Raw genomic sequence first — 19,740 nt, 5'->3', positions numbered from 1 at the left:
CATGTTTTGTGATTTTAAATATTGCAAATAGTGAAAGGCCTCGCAACTAATCATTAATTAACACAAGAACACCAATCTCTTCATCCTTGTTACCTAAATTCCAAGTAGAAACATGAAAAGTGAACTAAACATGGTTCTTGAAAACTACTATAACATATATATTATATGTACAACATTAGGTCATATGCTCAAATGTTTTATATATATATATATTGAAGGCAAAATAGAATAAAGTTCAGTTAAGATTTCATGAATCATATCCTTCACATAAAAAGTAACATTCAACTTAAAACTAAGAATGCAAATCCCGTAAAAGTGCATTCACATAATGAAATATTTACTCTAGATTATTCATAAAAATAAATAAATAAGACAACTTTTAAAATGTATACAAAATTAAATATTTATCACATAATTAATTAATAAAATTAAAAAATAATTGATTTTGTCTTGTTCCTCATCATTCTCTCCTACTTTGACAAAACTCGACCTCGACTTTAAAAATACGTAATATGCTCTTGAATACTTTTTTATTTTTTTTAAAAGAAAAAAGGAAAAAAAAAAAAAGAAAAAAAAGAAGAAGCCGTCTCAAGCTGTTGACTGGGTGACAAATGAGAATATTTCACAAGGATATTTCCGCCATATATGGTCAGACTTTATTGAACCTTATATATGTTTTATTTATTGTAAATTGTAATAAATCTCTTTTTCACCAAAAAGCAAAAGAAAAAATATATTAAAACTTCAAGATATGCAATCATTGTCCACCAGTTCTAGCAAACCTCTCTCTCTCTCTCTCTCTCTCTCTGTGATAAATCAAGTTTTCATAAACAAAACCGTCTCATTTGACATCTTCAGCAATCCAGATTTGAGTGCTCCTTTAATAATATGTTATGGCGTTGAAGTGCCATGCCCCAATTAAATAATGATAAGGAGAACTTGTCAATTATTTGTTTTGAGTTAAGCATGAGGAGAAGAAGCCAACGGAGGTTAAAAGTCTACACAAGTTGTTGAAGAACTTCGTCCTATCACATTAATTAATTCAATAACCATTGATGTCTGAAGACTTGGTGTAGCAGAAACAATGACCATTTCCATATTGGTTCTCTATAAATAGGCATGTTTCCCATATAAGATATATCACCCATCACCATTAAACCAAAATATTGGAGAATATAGAGCATACTTCGATATGATGAAAGGAGTCCATTTCCTTGCAATTGTGGCTCTCTTGTCCCTTGCATCCTCCCTTGTCTCCGCCTTCGATCCCAGCCCTCTTCAGGACATTTGTGTTGCAATTGATGACCCCAAGTCTGCTGGTATATATAATTATATTCATTACTTTCTGCTTACAAGCATTACTATCTTTATTGGTTTCTTACTGATCTTGTATGCTATCCTGCAATCTATTGTTTCCTGCAGTGTTCGTGAATGGGAAATTCTGCAAGGATTTGAAGGATACCAAGGCAGATGATTTCTACTTCTCTGGGCTCCAAATTCCTGGAAATACAGACAATCGAGTTGGGTCAAATGTCACTACTGTGAATGTGGATCAAATCCCAGGCCTCAACACTCTAGGCATATCTTTGGTTCGCATTGACTATGCACCATATGGCCAAAATCCTCCCCACACTCACCCCCGTGCCACTGAGATTCTAGTAGTTATAGAAGGTACTCTGTTAGTTGGTTTTGTCACATCCAACCCAGAGAATCGTCTTTTCACCAAAGTTCTAAAGAAGGGAGATGTCTTTGTGTTCCCAATTGGTCTCATTCACTTCCAGTTCAATGCTGGAAAGACTAATGCTGTAGCCTTTGCTGGTTTGAGCAGCCAAAATGCAGGTGTCATCACGATCGCAAATGCAGTTTTTGGGTCCAATCCTCCGATCAACCCTGATGTTCTCACCAAGGCCTTCCAACTTGACAAGAATGTTATTGAATATCTTCAAAAGCAATTCTGATTTGGACAACTTTTAGAGAAACTTCTGAAACATTAATGCATGCTTACCTCATTCCATTATTTCAATGTTAAAATAAAAGATTGCTTATGTAACTCTCTCTAGATGGAGTTGAAAGTATAAAATAATATTAAAGTTTGCTGAGCATCTTTGTCTCTCTCTTTCTCTCTGTCTCTTGCTTATGTAACCCCCAAGTCTAGTGTAAAAGTCGTATGGTAAAAGTCTAGTAATTATGGGAAGTACGTATGGTAATTTAGTGTAAAAGTCTAAAAATTTATTCTAAAAATTTTCTTTTTCTTCTTCTCTTCTCCTTTTCTTTTTCTTCTTCTTCTCCTTTCTTCGATCTGCTACTTCTCAATTTTTTCTCTTCACCTTTTCTTCTTCTTCCTCTAGAGGGAGCCGCCGTGCAGAGAAGGGAGATTGAGAGAGGAGAGAGAAAGGGTGGGGAAATAAATGAAGAGGGAAAGAATAAGAAGAAGAAAAAAGTTGAGGGGAACTAAGAAGAGGGAAAAAATTCAAAATCCCGCCCACTTTTTTGTGACATTTTTAGACATTTTTAGCACGTTAGAAAATTCTGACATGCTATTTTCAGCACTTCAGAATTTTTTGACGTATTAAACTAGCATGTCAGAATTTTCCGACGTGCTATTTTCACACATCAGAAAATTCTGACGTGTTATTTTTTGCTATGTCAGAAAAATATTTTCTGACTTGGCATTTTTTGCCACGTCAGAAAATGGTGATGTGGCAAAAATCATGTACTGTTTGCCATGTCAGAAAATGGTAATCTTTTTGTAGTGAAGATCAAACATAATTGTTGATACACAGATTTCCGGGATGGTGACGTGGCACGCCTTCAGGAGGTGCGATTGGCCTCAGTGATATTCCAGACTACACACAGAAAAGAACAAACAGGATTAGAGCCCCCCGATGGTGTCCCGGTGGGGGAACTCCGATGCCTCAGTTAGGAACTGAGGAAAGAGTGTTTTAAGCAATCAAAGTTTTCAAAGCCAGGATTGCACTTACCTTTGATGGAAATCGAGAGCTGTATTTATAGGCATGGAGTAGAGTTTGTTTCCCGCATATCTTGGGACTCTTATCCCTGAATATCTGATTTATAGTTATTCTGTTAAGGGATGAATCTTGGGATGAGGTAGTAAGCCGTCGTTTGACGTATATTGCCTTTTTGAATTTAAATAGCCTCTTATCCCGCTAGTATAGGGATTGTTTGTTGAAGGCTTCTTTCGAATGTAGGATAATGTTTATTGAAATGAATTTGAATATTTGTATATCCTTAACTGTATAATGGCAACTTTACCCTTGGTATTCTGACATATTCGCATTTGGTGTAGTGTCTCGGATCTGACATCTGACTCCTATCCGAGGGACGGTTTAGGAGTCAGATCCCGATCCCGAGACTGTGCCGGTTTACGAGGCCTTCTCGGGGAAAGCTATTCCGAGGCCTTGTGAGATTTTTCGTTTAGTCAAGATCGGGTTTGGAGTCTATTGGGTTTAAATAATGGATCCATGACCCAACAGTTACCCCCTAATTTTCTGATTTGTAAGATCATGGAAATTTTTGCTTAGAAATGGATCAGCGTTCTGGAACTATGCTTGGAGAAAAATCCGAGCCCTTGGCATCGGGAAATTTGAATTTTGAATTTTGGCAGGAAATTTTGAAACCAATTTTTGCCGAGACGGTTGACCTGACCGAGGGCGCATCGGTCGCTCCACGTGTCGTTGCCGAGACAGACGTCTATTCAATTGCCAGCTGTCAGCCGTTTTGCAGAATTCACAGGGGCGCTTTTCCTGCCTCATTTATTGTGCGAACTCAGGGAAGACTTTGGGTTTTACGCCCTTATCCCTACTTTATAAAACCTCTTTTTCTAGGGTTTCTCTTTTATTCGTACCAAGTCTCTGTGCCGCTTGTTCTTCGCTGATCCGTTTCCCTTCTTTGCATTATTTTTCCTCCTCTACTCTGTTTTGACTATGTCTCAAGGAGAAGGTTCAGGATCTGATGGTGGTTTAGGTAAGACATACCCGGCCTTTTGGAAGCCTGATCTGACCTCGGCTGACGAGCGGTGAATTAGATTCGACTATTACATCCCTAAATCAGTGAAACTTCGTTTTGATGATGAGAAGAAGGGCGCTATCGTGGATGCTGGGAGCCACGAGGTCTGCCTTTATGAAGATATGTTTCGGGCAGGCCTCAAGCTCCCTTTCCCCAAAATCGTTCGCGAGCTCCTTAGCCGCTTGAACCTGGCACCCCACCAGTTGGTTTCTAACGGCTGGAGGATGTTTTTCGCCTGTGCAGTTGTTTGGCCCATGGCCCTTGGAGAAGGAAAGGACTTGACAGTTTCGGAGTTTCTTTGGGTATACCGACTCCAGAAGAACCCCAACAGCGATGGGCTTTACAGCTTTCAATCGAGACGGGGAAAAATTTTCTTTATGGATAAGACCTTCACCAGCAACCATAACTGGAAAAACAAATATTTCTTTGCTCAGGGGCAGTGGGAATTTGCTCCTGGAGAGAAGGCGGAGGGGCCTCGAGTTCCTCGGGAGACAACTACCCCCAATTTGGGCCTACACAAGAGTTGGTGTTTGTCGGAGGAGGAGACAGTCCGAGTCAACAAGGTTTTGTCCTGGGTTCAAAATAATGAGTCTGCCATGACCTTCAAGCAACTGGTTACTACTAATGCATTGAACCGCTGTCTTTATAACAACAGAGAAGACATAGGTGGGTCTCGGAAGAGACCATCCCGTCCCGCTGTCTATTTGGGCGCTCCGGCGGCCAATACTCGAGGTGCCACCACTTGCAAGCCTATTCTTGACAAGGGCAAAGAGAAGATAGAAGAGTCTAGGGTAAAACAAACCCTACACTTGGTGGATGAGCCCGAGGAATGCGAAGCTCCTCAGATGAAGAAAAAGAGTCTAATAAAGGGCAAAGGCCCTACTGTCGAGGCCGAAAAGGGGAAATCCCTTTTTGCCGATCTTCTGGCCGCTCGGAGGAAGGTGAACCCAGAGCCTGATGTGGCCCCTGTATCCGCTTATCAGAACATTCTTGCTAACCATCCGATTGCCGCCACTCCTTTGGCGGCAACCCCCTTAAATCCCCCTGGAGCTGCTGCTACTACCGTTATTCCTGTGGAGTCGGTGTCACCGGTCCATTCTGGTCCCAACATTCAACACCTTTTAGTTGATCCGTTTTTGGACAGCTCTGTAGGGATGGATGCAAAAGAGAATAGACCGCATGTTGAGGAAGAAGTGAGGCCTCGGATGATGTCCCCGATAGCCGAGGAGCAAACTCAGGTCCCGGCTTCTGCTCCCGAGGCTTTGTCTCGAGCTCTGACACCGGCTCCTGAGGGCGAGGTTGGTGCTGGTTCCGAGACCTCAGGCTATTCGCTAGTGAAGCCTAGGAATGTAGAATGGACCGTGGGAGAACCCTTGTCTCGGCTTGGCGGGCAATTGTTGGGGAACCCATTTCAAGCTTAGATAGAGCTGGTTCCTCAAGAGAGCTTAATGGGTGAACGAGATATCTCTGCTAGGGGTATGGCAGAGTCAATGTTATTCAACCAATTGTGTGTAAGTATTATTCTTCATAAAGCTTTCTTTTTGCTTTAGTCATTTTCCACTTGATTAACTTTATCTATTGCAGGGAGTTATAAAGTCGGTAGTTTCATACTGCTACTTAAGGAAGTTTATCGAGGAGTCCACCTCAGAATCCGAGAGTCTTCGTGGCAGGCTTGCAACTTCTGAGGCTGAAAATGCTAAGCTGAGGGATACGTTGGCTCAGTAAGACAAAGAACTGCTCTTCCTTGGTCAGCAGCATTCGACGGCCCAGACTGAGTTTGAACAAGTCGAGTCCAGGATTTTGGCTCTATCTTTCGAGTTGCAAATCCTCTGTGCCGATCATTCAAAGCTTCAAGAGGATCATTCCATCATGAAGGAGGACCTGCATCAACTTGAGGAGAAGCACAGGGAGGTCTTGGAGCAGTTAAAGGCTTCTCAAGCGGAGAATGCTTGCCAAAATACGAGAATTGAATAAGTTACCAAAGGTCGGGCTGTCTCTGAGGAGCAACTTAAGTTCTTCCGAGGGAAGCTTGAAGAGACGAAGTTGCGACTTAAAAAGGCTGAGGCCCAGTCCTCTAACTATTTGGAACAACTATCGTACGATTCCTGGACTCGGGATAGTGCCTGGGCCGACGGAATCATTCTTGGTTTTGAGACCTTTCGGTCTTGGGCCAAGGATCTGGCTCGCACCATTGACCTTGATACGGTCCAACCTGAGACTATTCCTATTTCCGATAAGGCTTTGAAGCAGCTGATCAGTCTTGGGTCAGACTTGATGCCCGATGCTGAAGGGATCAACAGATTCGCTCATCAACCATTTTCGGGTTCCGAGGAGTCCTCAGGTGATGAAAGGACTGCTTCTGGTCATAGTGCCGAGACCCCTTGTGCTTCTAAGGCCCCTTTTGAAGATCCCAAAGAAGACTAAACCCCTTGGTCCTGGTGCTGAGACCCTAAAGAAGCTTCTTTTGTTTTTTTTTGTAAATGAAGAATTTGAGATTTTAATGAGGTTTTTGATAAGCGTCGAATGTTGCACATTCAAGCCCCTTAATTTGCATATGTTAATTCCTTAGCTTTGTTATTTGTTTGATTTTATTTTGTTTTTGTGTTTTCAGGTTATAAATAAAGATGCAATTAATTCCATTGATTTTGGGCTTAAAAGCACACTTTGAGAAGACTTAGAAGATATGGTTAAACTTAACCAATCATGGTTAAGTTTAATCAAATAAAGAAAATGATTAATTCGGAATTTTTCAAATTGGAGTCAAAATCGGATTGGATTCAAATTTGGATTCTGCATACATCTCGGTATTTTGGCCAGAACTTTCAGTTCAAATATCCCATTGAGGTGATTCAAGCGGCACTGGAAACCTAACTCAAATTGCTACAAATCATTGTGAAATAGAATTTTCTTAATTCGGAGCACCGCAATGCCAAAATCGCCCCGTAAGATAGGAACGCAATTCTGGGCGAATCCTATTCCGATTTGGACTTAGGTTTTCTTTATTCTAATTGGACTTGGACTTAAATCTCCGAAATTTCTAGGTTTCCTAGGGCTTCTAGGACTGAATTGCTCCCTATAAATAGACCCTTAACCTTCAAGAGAAGGTGTGCTTAGTTTTAGATACAAAAATCTTCTTGGAGGCTTGACAAGTTGAAGAGGAGATAATCCATGGCAGGAGGCCATCCTAGCACCCCGATGAGCGGCTAATTCTGTAATAGGGTGTTGATGTAACCCTATCCAAGCACAATGGTTTGATTGTATTTAATTTCTAGATTTTCAATTTATGCATGTTGATTGTATAACTATGAGGATTGCTACAATTGATTTATGTTCTTAATTATTAAATGCAATTGTTCTTAAATTCCAATATCAATATTTGTGAAATTCTTCTCTTGTCTTAGAAAGTATTTTACTTCTATTGATCTCAAATCATTCTTGTTTTCTGTGATTATGAGGATGATGGTTATACAATGGGTTTAATTGACATATGATCAATAGGATTTGATAGGCCATGCCTAGGGAAGACGGATTGTACTACACCCTAGTTTAGTGTAATTTAGGTAGACAGTTCGTGCCAACCGAAGATGGGTTACACTTATTCATTGATTGTATGTATCCTTTAAAGAATTTGATAATTTATACCTAGGGAAGACGGGTCGTACCGCATCTTAGTGGTTAGGTGGACGATCCGTGCCAACCGAAGATAGATTATGCTTATTCTTTAATAAGGTAGTTTCTTGTTTATTTATAACATGCATAGAATGAATTTCTGGGATTAATTATGATTAGCCATTGTTGTGCGGATAGAGGTGAAGTCAATACCCTACACTCTCTCTCTCTTATTTTAAATCTCTTTTATTTTCATGCACTTTTAGTTTTAAAGAAAATCAAATCAATTCTCTTTTTAATTAAGTTAATTTTAATCTTTCAAATTTTGATAATAAAACCCCTGCAGTCCTTGAGGTTCGACACCCTCTCTATAGCCGTATCCTACAAAGATTCGTCCTATTTCGAGTGGTTATTTTTATAATTGATATTTTTGGTCACAAAAATACCACATCAATTTTGTTTATACTTCTTGGATGACCTAGCTTTGTAAATGAATACTTGCTCTTAATAGATTACTTTTTCTGAAGTTTGTTTAGCTTTTTTCGAGAACACCTTTTTTTCGAAAGGATTTCTACTCTTGACAAGCTGCTTGCTCGGCTTTCTTCGAATACACCTTTGTTTTGAAGGTTTTACGTTCTTTACAAGCCATTGGCGTAACCTTCTTTGGATACACCTTGCTTGAAGGATTTACATCCTTGACAGGTTACTGACTTTAACCTTCTTTGGACACACCTTGTTTGAAGGTTCTACGTCCTTTACCGGTTTTGTATTAGGAAAGTTACAAATCTTTTTTAGTGAGCTGTTGGTCGTTTATGTCGAGGGTAGTTTTAACTTACCTTGCTTTGGAATGTTAAAAGATGATTGAAACTTTGGGAGATTCTTTTATTTAAAAAAGTAATGAAAATTACAGGAAAAATAAGAATCAAACGAAAATCAAATAAGAATCACCTTACTGAAATAAGCTAGACAAAGTACTTTTTTAGGTGCTCGGCATTCCACGGCCTGGGGAGTGCTTTTCCTTCCATGTTCTCAAGGTAGTATGCTCCCGCCCTTCTACACTCAATCACTTTGTAGGGTCCTTCCCAGTTCGGAGCTAACTTCCCTTCCATGGGGTCTCTGGTAGCAATGGTGGTCTTGCGCAAGACCAAGTCCCCAATCTTGAAACTTCTGTGCTTGACTCCTTTATTAAAATACTGAGTCGCTCTCTCCTGGTATGCCGCCATAGTTACTCGGGCCTGGTCTCACTTCTCTTGTAATAGGTCCAAGTGTAGTTTGAGCCCTTCATTGTTAGTTTCGGAATAAAAGGATTCGACTCGGTAACTTCCCGAGCCTATCTCGGCTGGGATGACTGCCTCGGTTCCAAAAGCCAAAGCGTATGGAGACTCCTCTGTGGGTATTCTCTTGGTTGTTCGATATGCCCATAAAACTTCTGGGAGATCATCTGCCCAATTCCCCTTCTGATCTCCAAGTTTTTTCTTCAACATTTTGAAAATTGTTTTGTTAGTCACTTCTACTTGTCCATTTGCCTGAGGATGGGCTGGAGACGAGTAGTAGTTTCTAATATGGAGCTTTGCACACCATTCTCGGAATGATTCACAGTCAAACTGCTTTCCGTTATCAGTTACAAAGGCATGAGGAATACCATAATGGCAAACAACATTCTTCCACAAGAACCTTTCGATGCTCTTGGCCGTAATGTTCACTAGAGCTTCTACTTCTGCCCATTTTGTGAAATAATCCACTGCCACAACCGTGAAACACACACCCCCTTTTCCACGAGGTAGTGGTCCTACTATATCTACCCTCCATTGTGAAAAGGGCCATGGCGAGGAGATTGAGCTTAAGTCTTCTGGGGGTTGCTTTGCGATGTTTGCGAAGCGTTGGCATTTGTCACAATTTCTTACCGTTTGTACCGAGTCCCGATTCATATTCGGCCAGTAGAAACCGGCTCTGACTGCTTTATGTGCCAATACTCTCGCTCCCGAGTGACTGCCGCAGATTCCTTCATGGATCTCGCGGAGGACATAATCTCCCTCTTCCTATGAGATACATTTGAGTAGCGGTAGCATGAAGCCTCGTTTGTATAGGACTCCATTAATTATGGTAAATCTAGCAGCCTTAATTTTGATTTGAGTTGCTGATTTTTTATCTGACGGGAGAGTTCCCTGTTCTAGATATTCTCTTATGCTCCTCTGCCATTCCGATACGGTCTCGATAACTGAGACCGAGACCGTCTTGGGTACGGCAGGTCTCGACAAAACCTGAATTGGCACATCGGGTTCTTCAGCACTGCTAACTGCTGTTGATGCTTTTCAGGCCAGTTGGTCCGCCCTTTCATTCTCTTCTCTCGGGATCATCATAATACAGAATTTCTTCAAGGCATTCTGTAAATCATGTACCTTTGACAGATATTGCTTCATCTTGTCTCTTTTGGCTTCAAACTCTCCCCGGATGTGTCCAACAATCACCTGCGAGTCACTCCGTAGCTCAACAAAATTGGCTCCCATCTCTCGAGCTAGACCGAGTCCAGCTAGAACTGCCTCATACTCAGCTTCGTTATTGGTGGTCTTGAACTCCAACCTTAGGGAACTACATAATTCTTCTCCATCTGGGGTGATTAATACCACTCCAGCTCCACCATTCTTCCTTGTAGATGATCCGTCTACGTAGACTACCCATGTTTCATCTTTCTGCCATTCTGTGGTGGCAGGTAGATTAATGAATTCTGCTAAGAAGTCGGCCAATACCTACCCCTTGATACTATTCCTTGGGAGGAACTCAATATCAAATTCTCCGAGTTCGATCGCCCAGTTCGCTAATCTGCCAGACAGATCTAACTTTCTGAGCATTTTCTTCAATGGGTACGCGGTCAAGACTCTGATAGTGTGAGCTTAGAAATACAGGCGTAGTTTCCTGCAAGCAATAATCAACGCCAATGCTAACTTCTCCATCTGAGGGTACCGCTCTTCTGCTCCCCACAATGCTCTGCTTATAAAGTAGACTGGTTTCTGAACACCGTCTTCTTCTCGGATAAGGGCCGCACTTACAGCTGTCGGGGAAACAGCCAAGTATAAATACAAAGCTTCCCCAGGAACGGTTCTGCTTAACAGAGGTGTGCTGGTCAGCTGTTCAAAGGCTTCTTCACACTCTGTAGACCATTCAAATGCCTTCCTTAGGATTCTGAAGAAGGGTAGGCATTTGTCTGTTGACCGAGAGATGAATCGGTTTAACGCTGCAATTTTGCCCGTCAACTGCTGGAGATGCTTCGTATTTTTAGGTGACTGCATATCCAACACTGCTTGGATCTTTTCGGGATTAGCTTCTATTCCTCGGTTTCACACCATATAACCGAGAAATTTACTCGAGGCCACTCCAAACGCACACTTTGCGGGATTCAACTTCATCCCATATTTCTTTAAAGTTCCAAAAGTCTCCTGCAAGTCTTCTATATGACCTTCTGGTAGCATGCTTTTGACCAACATGTCATCAACATATACCTCCATATTACTGCCGATTTGGTCTCGGAACATCTTATTGACCAGTCTTTGATACGTCGCTCCAGCGTTCTTGAGACCGAAAGGCATAACCATATAGCAATACAAGCCTCGGTCAGTGATGAATGCAGCCTTTTCTTGGTCTTCTGGATGCATATAAATCTGGTTGTAACCAGAAAAAGCGTCCATAAAGCTCAACAGGCTGCATCCCGCTGTCGAGTCCACCAGTACATCAATGCGTGGTAGAGGAAAGCTGTCCTTCGGGCACGCCTTATTAAGGTCTGTGAAGTCCACACAAATTCTCCACTTCCCACTGCATTTTTTGACCAGCACCACATTAGCCAACCAGTCGGGATAATAAACCTCCTCTATAAATCGAGCTTTAAGTAATTTCTCCACTTCCTCGGCGATAGCCATATTCCGTTATGGGGCAAACTTTCTTCTCTTCTGTCTCACTAGCTTTATGTTTGGGTCCACGTTGAGTTGGTGGACAATGTCATCGGGACTGATCCCCGGCATATCTTCATGAGTCCACGCAAACACCTTCATATTTTCTCGAAGAAAAGTTATGAGAGAGTCTCAGATTTCCGAGGCGAGCTGCGTTCCTACTTTCACTTCTTTTCCTTCTTCCAATTTTACTTCTTCCAAAGGCTCAGCAGGTTCCCCTTTTAGGGGAACTTTACTTCGGCTGCCCACTATACCGACCGTCAAAGGGGAAGGTTCTGACTTCTTCAAGGAAATGTTATAACACTTCCTTGCCGTAACTTAATCTCCTTTTACCACTCCTACTCCCTCCTCAATAGGAAACTTCATCATTAAATGGTAAGTGGAAGTTACAGCCTTCAACTTATTAAGGGATGGTCGACCAATGATTGCATTGTATGCAGACGGCCAATCGATCACCAAGAAATCGACCATAGTTGTGGACTGCCTTGGAGCCGTTCCTACTGTAATTGGTAGGGAGATGAGTCTCATTGGCTGAACTTGTTCTCCTGCAAACCCTACCAGTGGTGAATCAAACGGTTGGATCCTGTTCCGTTCGACACCCATTTGCTTGAAGACCGGCCAATATAAAATGTCGGCTGAACTACCATTGTCCACCAAGACTCGGTGGATTTTATGGTTGGCCACCATTAGCGTGACGACTAATGCATCATCATGAGGAAATATTACCCCCCTTTCATCTTCTTCAGAAAAGGATATAGCCATCCCCGCTCTCCTTGCTATTTTTAGAGGTCTTCCAACCGACAGTACTTCGTTATCAGCTTTCCTTCTCCTCACGTAAGCTTTCCTAGATGAGCTAGAAATTCCTCCTCCAGCTAGTCCTCCCGAGATGGTGTGAATCTCCCTCACTACATCTTGATGGCGAGGCTGATGGAATTCTCTGTCTCGCCTTGGTTTCACTTGCTGATCCTGCATCGGTTCAGCATACAGATCTTCTCTCGGCCTTGCCTCTCGGTTTCTGGGAGCTTCTCGGTCTCCTTCCAGTAATAGAGGCTCTTCATTTCTTCGTTGATTCCTCTCACCCGCTAGGAATTTCACCAACCTTCCGTTTATGATATGATTCTCTATCTCTTGCCTCAACGTTATGCATTCCTCGGTTAAATGACCATGATCGCGATGATACTCGCAATACTTCTGAGGATCACATCTCTTAGGATCGCCTTTCAGCTTGCTTGGCCATTTGAAGGCAGGATCCCTCCTTATCTCCATGAATACTTCAGTCATGCTAGTATTCAGTGGAGTGAACTTCGCGCTCTGCAATTTCCGAGGGTCCATTCTAGGATATGATGGGGCCACCTTCTCCGACCTTTTTACATTCTTCTCCTCCTTCTTTATAGCACTTGCCGGTGCTACCTTCTCCTTACTGCCCTTGGCCTCGAGCTCTTCCTTCTGGTTCTTCATGAGAGCCTTGACGGTTTCTTCTTGATTAATGTACTCATCAGCCTTTTTTATGAACTGACCGAGAGTCACTAACTTGGTACTTTTTGACAGCTCGGCCATCAAAGGCCCTTCAACCCTTACTCCATGCATCAAAGCATCAAGTACTATTTGCTCAGGAGGATTTTCAATCATCAACTTCTCCTGGTTAAATCTGAGCATGAACTCTTTTAATGACTCCTCCTTCCCCTACACAAGGGACAACAAATAAGCCGGATTCTTCTTCCTCTTCCGGGTAGCCAAGAACTGACTCAAGAAGAGACGCCCGAGAGTCTTGAAATCGTCTATTGAATTGGCCGGAAGTTTGCCGAACCAATCTTTAGCTACTCCTGCTAAAGTTAAGGGAAAAACCTTACATGAAATTGCGTCTGGGGTTCCATGAAAAATGAAATGCGCACGAAGACCTTCCATGTGTTCAGTTGGATCCCTAGTGCCATCATAGAGATTGACTCGGGGCATCTCGAATTTATCAGGGAGAGGAAAATTCATGACCCGAGGGGTGAAAGGGAGACTTGTGTTTTCCATCAGTTCCCCCGCATTGGTTTGATCTCCGCCATCAGCTATTTGATGAGCCATTTCATCGCATTTCTTCTTAAGCTCCTGCAAGTCGGCGTTAACGTTGCTCTCGTTATACCTTTCAGTGCGACGGTCCTCCTGGCGGAAAGACTGCTCCCTTCGAGATCTAGTATGATGAGACCTTTCGTTCTGGACAATATTATGATGTCTGGCCTGAACTTAGCTTACTTCGTCTTCTTCCTCAAAACCTCGGGGCCTCGTTCCCCTATGAATCTCGGCGCGTCTTTCCCTCTCGCACCTATCTTCTTGTCTCTTCGTCCTTCTTTCCTCCCACTCTTGATCCCTTCGACTGTTTCGGCCTTCGGCAACCGTGAGCCTTGTGGCGAGGTCTTCGTTCTGCTTCTACAAAGCCTTCATGGATTCAGTCATCTGCTTCATGAAATCTGCTAACTCTGGAGGAGCTCCAGCAGTCCCAGGAGGTACACCGGCCTGTCGCACAGATTGGGAGCGTGTATTCACCATACCTAGAATAATGAAAAAAAATGAAGGAAATAGCTAAGTTTCCCACAGACGGCGCCAAACTGTTGTTACACAATTTTTCGGGATGGTGACGTGGCACGCCTTCAGGTGGTGCAATTGGCCTCAGTGATATTCCAGACTACACACAGAAAAGAACAAACAGGATTAGAGCCCTCCGGTGGTGTCCCGGCGGGGGAACTCCGATGCCTAAGTTAGGAACTGAGGAAAGAGTGTTTTAAGCAATCAAAGTTTTCAAAGCCAGGATTGCACTTACCTTTGATGGAAATCGAGAGTTGTATTTATAGGCATGGAGTAGAGTTTGTTTCCCACATATCTTGGGACTCTTATCCCTGAATATCTGGTTTACAGTTATTCTGTTAAGGGATGAATCTTGGGATGAGATAGTAAGCCGTCGTTTCACGTATATTGCCTTTGTGAATTTAAATAGCCTCTTATCCCGCTAGTATAGGGATTGTTTGTTGAAGGCTTCTTTCGAATGTAGGATAATGTTTATTGAAATGAATTTGAATCTTTGTATATCCTTAACTGTATAATGGCAACTTTACCCTTGGTATTCTGACTTATTCGCATTCGGTGTAGTGTCTCGGATCTAACGTCTGACTCCTATCCGAGGGACGGTCTCGAAGTCAGATCCCGAGACTGTGCCGGTTTACGAGGCCTTCTCGGGGAAAGCTATTCCGAGGTCTTGTCAGATTTTCCGTTTAGTCAAGATCGGGTTTGGAGTCTATTGGGTTTAAATAGCGGATCCATGACCCAACAATAATTTTACCTAAAGCAACCGAAGGTTGATCCCTTTTGAAGTGATTCATTGGAGGTTTGATCCCCTCTAGCGATTGATTTATCCATTTTTCTTTTTATTTTCCCATTTTCTATCAATTGAAATCATTGGGTTCTCCCATCAGGAAAGTCCACTTTTGGACCCTTGAGCCATAATTTTTTGGCTATTGCATTTTCAGCTAAACTAAAGGTTCCATTTTTTTTGACAGAAAATGTTTTTTGTTTGAAAATATTTAATTTCTCAGAAAAATGATTTCAATTAAAAACAATTTTTAGCATTTAGCTTGTACAAAAAATAAATGATGGCGGGCAATGATTGGCGACCTCAGACAATGGGAAAGACAGTCAACAACTTCCGGCAACCTCTGAAAAAACTCAAACTTGGACAACGGTTTACGGTTTTAAAAAAGAGAAATTATTTACAAAAATTAAATAAGGTTTTTGTAGTCAACCAAAAATGTTTTTTGTTTGACCACGATTTTGGTTGTACCAAACACTAAAAAATAAAATAAAAACTGTTTTCATAAAACATTTTAGTGTAACTTTAGTGAGAATTCGCTTTCTTCGTTTAGCCTAGGTGACATGATACATAGATGGTCTAGTACGTATCTTGATGATTAGTGAAAACTCTAATAGATTCAAATCTACACCTAAAAAGGGGGTCAAATAGGGTTCACCAACAATATGCAGAAGTAAAAAATATTGAGCATCACCAAATATATTTAAAAACTATAAATGAAAAAGGCACAGATATTTGATTACAAAAGGAAACCTTTTGGAGAACTCTCTAACAGCAAAACCTTTGCGGTCACACCAAGGAAATCAATCCACTATAAATATAAAAGGATTACAAAAAGTTCACACTTACAAAACCTTTGAAGTTGACCATTCTTTGCATTAGACAAGTGACCCACTTGACTTTTACTGCAGTAACCCTTTCCAGAACCTTTGAAACAATCATTTTACTTGATCTCCTTTACCGGAACTCCAATAGGTTTTAGTTGTTTTAGATCTATGGATGAAGACACAACATCTAACTTTAAGAGAGAGACTTGAAGCTCTGAATCTCAAAAGCGCTCTTAGCACAGCAATATTCACTCTTGGAATACGTGAATGTAAATGTGCGTGGCAGTCTCTATACATAGACTACAACACCTACCTATTCAAAACAGAATTAGGTTAAAATAAACCGACTGTGTCTAGACAGGATTAAGTGCATGTCCAGACACAGTTAGGGTTACGTCCTTTGTAACCATACATGTCTGTACATGACACCCAACTATCTGGACATCCAATGTAGAATGAACTCTCTGGAAATTTTGTCCGGACATGTATGGAAGTTGTTCGGACAAGTCTTGTGCATTGAAGTCTCAAGAAATCACGTCCAAACACATTCAATGTCAGTCCAGACACACAAGGCTGAGACCAACGTCTTTCTTCAATTCTTCAGCCATGAACTCATTTTTCAAACTATTACATTAGAAACACTGAATGAGCCAATATAAAACTAACAATTAGCTTCGAAGTAATGCTACCCCTCACTCATTTATTACTTTCATTTTACACTAGCTAATATTACATGTTTTTAACAACTTTTTATTTTTTATTTTTTATTTATTATTTATTTTAAATGACTGACATGAAATGTATTTTAAAAGATAATATTCTAAACAAGTCAGTCCAGGAAATATAAGAAAAGGCTACAGCGTTGTAAAATACTAAAACTGTATCTGTATGTACATCAGAAAAATATTCTAAATGTCTCGTTTGAGTGGTGAAAGTGAATGCTCGAGTATTCTTTTAACTATCGAGTGACTATTGTTACGTCTGCAGAGTTTGTATGACTAATTTCTGATTGAATTTTGAATGCTTTCTTGTGTAACTAATGATGCAATTCCATTATTTTGGATGCTGAGTTTATATATATATGAAAAACGCTATGCCGACTCCAAAAACTTGTTTATCACAATTTATGTGGAATTTATATTATGAAGTAATAAACAATTCAATCACCCAAAATATATAAAGCAATAAAGAGGCAGACACAGATATTTTGGTTACGAAGAGGAAACCTTTTCGAAACCGATCTAAAAGTAAAACCTCTCCGGGGCAGCCAAACCCAGGAAATCACTATCAAAAGATTATCCAGAGATTACAGACACTAGGAACACTTACAACCCTTTGCAAGACCTTGGCTCTATAAGATCGACAAGCTTACAACTCGTCTCCTTGCTCACAATCTTCTTCAACGTGATTCTCCTTTACCGGACCCTTCCGATAGACATAACTAAAACTCTAAGAGATTTAATTTAACGCTCACCACATATGATCTCTCTTAGCACAGCCTCCGACAAACTCTCTGGGGGTAAAAATTCGTACATCTATCTTCTATAATGATGTATATATACCCCCAACAAAATCCTAGACCTAACCCACTTAAAATCATGTTTTTGGGCCTAAAACTTACGGGGTGTCCGGACATGTTAATGGGCGGTCCGGACACGGCTTTGCGGAGCAAGATTTTAGTTTCTGGAAATGAGGTCCGGACCCGAGGAATTGCGGTCCGGACCTGGCCTATCCAGTCTTGATCAACAGCTCCGATCGATGGGCGTTTGTGGTCCGATTGAGCTGAAATTTTGTAGAGACGTTCATAACACATGAATCTACATTATGAACGGTGAAGATTGGATTCTAAGCATTCTATTTCAGTGTTTGAGCCCGTGAACAGTAGCATCTGCATTTTGGAACTGAATTAAGCCAACACAAGAACTAACAATATATATATTAGATGTCTCCAACATTGACATTTGTTTTAATGCTAAGGAGATCATGAATATCGTGACAGATGAGGAGAATCAATTGTTATACTTGGTGAGTGAGGAGATAAAGAACAAGTTGAGATGCCATCTCTAAAATATGAGGAAATAACACTTTATGATCAAATTTGGCAAGACTTTATTGGATTTTCTTACCTAATAAGCTAATGAGCTAAATCTTAGATTTTCTCACCTAAGTAAGTCCTGCTTTATTCTAAAAATTTTGTGTAAAAGTCATATGGCAATTAAGGGAAGATCAAACATAGTTTTACCTAAAGGCAGTTGGAGTTTGATCTCCCTTGAAGTGATTAATCGGAGGTTCGACCCTCTCTAGCGATCGATTTATCCATTTTCTTTTTATTTTCTCATTATCTATTGATACAAATCAATGGGTTCCCAACTTCCCATCAGGAAAGTCCACTTTTGGACCCTTGAGCTATAATTTTTTAGCTATTGCAATTTCAGCTAAACTTTATTCGGTTTGTTTCAACATAAAATGTTTTATGTTAAAAAATATTTAATTTCTCGAGAAAAATGATTTCAATTGAAAACATTTTTCAGCGTTTAGCTCGTACGAAAAATAAATGATGGCAGGCAATGGTTGGCGACAGGGACGGAGCCATGAAATTTTATGGGAGGGGGCCAGCCAAAATTTTTTTTCAGTTCTTTAGAATTTTTTTTATTAAAAAAAATTATTTTTGTTGTTTTTTATGAACTAAAGACTACCGTAAGGGCCAAAAAAAAGTGATCATTTGCAAGTAAGGGCCAAAAACGAAAAAACTTAGTGGGTATGGGCCAACAAAATTAAACATAGGGCCAAAAGTTTTTACTGGATATGGCCAAAAAATTTGAAAATAGGGCCAATTTTTTTTTTTTTTTTTTTTTTGGAGGGGGCCAAATGACTAAAATTAAAACTTTACCTTTACTTTTTTTTTTTTTTTACTTATAATATTTTTTTTTTCCTTATTTTGGGGGGGACCATGGCCCACCCCGGTCCCCCCCTCCCTCCGTCTCTGGTTGGCGACCTCCGGCAATGGGGAAGACAGTCAACTACTTTCGCCAACCTCTGAAAAAGCTCAAACTCGAACAACGGTTTACGGTTTTAAAAAAGGGAAACTATTTTCCTAGTCAACTGAAAATGTTTTTTGTTTGACCACGATTTTTATTTTTGGATGTACCAAACACTAAAAATAAATAAATAAAATAAAAATTGTTTTTCAGAAATCCTTTTAGTGTAACTTAGTGAGAATTCGCTTTCTTTTTTTTAGCCTAGGTGACATTATATATATATATGGTCTAGTATCTTGAAGTAATGCTACCCGTTACAATTAAGTAAGTCCAGGAAATATATGAAAAGACTACGGAGTTGTAAAATACTAATGTATGTACATCAGAAAAATATTCTAATTAAATGTCTCCTTTGAGTGGTCAAAGTGAATGCCCAAATATTCTATTAACTGCTACCGAGGTAACCCTTAAGAAGTTTTCTTCACTCCATTACAAGATAGGAATGAGGCTATTACCCATTAGTGGAATTGAAAAGCATTTAAGAAGGTAATATTCTAATGAAAAATATATATTAATTAGTATGGACACCATATATCGTACATTCTTGATAATAAATATTAATAACTTAGTACAAGTAGTTGACAAAGATAATGAATCAAAATAGGATATTATTTATAAAAGAAAAAAATAATAATAAAAAAAAAGAACAAACTTGGACAACCGATACATACATGTGCATGCCTTTTTGGGTCATCATATATTATAATAGTATGATGAATAAATCAAAGAGAAATAAGATTTCGATCATAAACAAAACCGTCCCATTTGACATCTTCAGCAATCTAGATTTGAGTGCTTCGGTTGTTTATTGACCAAACAACCTTTAAATATGTTATGGCGTTGAAGTGGCATGAGAAGAAGTAATCAAATAAGAACAAAGAGAAAGCATGAGAAGAAGTAATCAAATATGAACAAAGAGATAGCATGAGAAGAAGAAACCCACGGAGGCTCAA

The 19,740-nt window shown here is 40.4% G+C and overlaps 3 protein-coding genes across 3 annotated transcripts; 1 reads left to right on the top strand and 2 right to left on the bottom strand.

Annotated features, from left to right (window-relative positions):
• The first annotated feature begins 1,192 nt into the window (after positions 1-1,192).
• LOC132171257 (germin-like protein subfamily 1 member 13) lies at positions 1,193-1,958 on the top strand. The gene is made up of 2 exons (XM_059582528.1): positions 1,193-1,319; positions 1,423-1,958. The coding sequence occupies exons 1-2, from the start codon at positions 1,193-1,195 to the stop codon at positions 1,956-1,958; spliced, it is 663 nt and encodes a 220-aa protein (XP_059438511.1).
• Positions 1,959-8,876: 6,918 nt separating this feature from the next.
• Positions 8,877-11,546, bottom strand: LOC132169694 (uncharacterized). Its single transcript, XM_059580685.1, has 5 exons — positions 10,997-11,546; positions 10,683-10,783; positions 10,474-10,548; positions 10,035-10,325; positions 8,877-9,674 (listed from the first exon to the last, which is right to left on the bottom strand). Exons 1-5 carry the CDS (start codon positions 11,544-11,546, stop codon positions 8,877-8,879), a joined length of 1,815 nt encoding a protein of 604 aa, XP_059436668.1.
• Positions 11,547-11,894: 348 nt separating this feature from the next.
• LOC132169693 (uncharacterized) lies at positions 11,895-13,232 on the bottom strand. Its single transcript, XM_059580684.1, has one exon. The coding sequence runs from the start codon at positions 13,230-13,232 to the stop codon at positions 11,895-11,897; it is 1,338 nt and encodes a 445-aa protein (XP_059436667.1).
• Positions 13,233-19,740: the final 6,508 nt, after the last annotated feature.

The sequence above is a fragment of the Corylus avellana genome, chromosome ca2 (genome assembly GCF_901000735.1).
Source record: "Corylus avellana chromosome ca2, CavTom2PMs-1.0".
In the NCBI taxonomy this organism is placed as follows: domain Eukaryota; kingdom Viridiplantae; phylum Streptophyta; class Magnoliopsida; order Fagales; family Betulaceae; genus Corylus; species Corylus avellana.
Note: the sequence above shows the minus strand (reverse complement) of the source record. Positions and strands in the feature narration are given on the sequence as shown.

Coding starts and splice junctions, on each gene's coding strand:
- LOC132171257 (XM_059582528.1), top strand. CDS start 1,193: ATGATGAAAGGAGTCCATTTCCTTGCAATTGTGGCTCTCTTGTCCCTT. Junction 1,320..1,422: donor TGATGACCCCAAGTCTGCTG/GTATATATAATT, acceptor TGTTTCCTGCAG/TGTTCGTGAATGGGAAATTC.
- LOC132169694 (XM_059580685.1), bottom strand. CDS start 11,546: ATGGCTATCGCCGAGGAAGTGGAGAAATTACTTAAAGCTCGATTTATA. Junction 10,784..10,996: donor TGCGTTTGGAGTGGCCTCGA/GTAAATTTCTCG, acceptor AATGGTCTACAG/AGTGTGAAGAAGCCTTTGAA. Junction 10,326..10,473: donor TTGAAGAAAATGCTCAGAAA/GTTAGATCTGTC, acceptor ACAGAATGGCAG/AAAGATGAAACATGGGTAGT.
- LOC132169693 (XM_059580684.1), bottom strand. CDS start 13,232: ATGCTCAGATTTAACCAGGAGAAGTTGATGATTGAAAATCCTCCTGAG.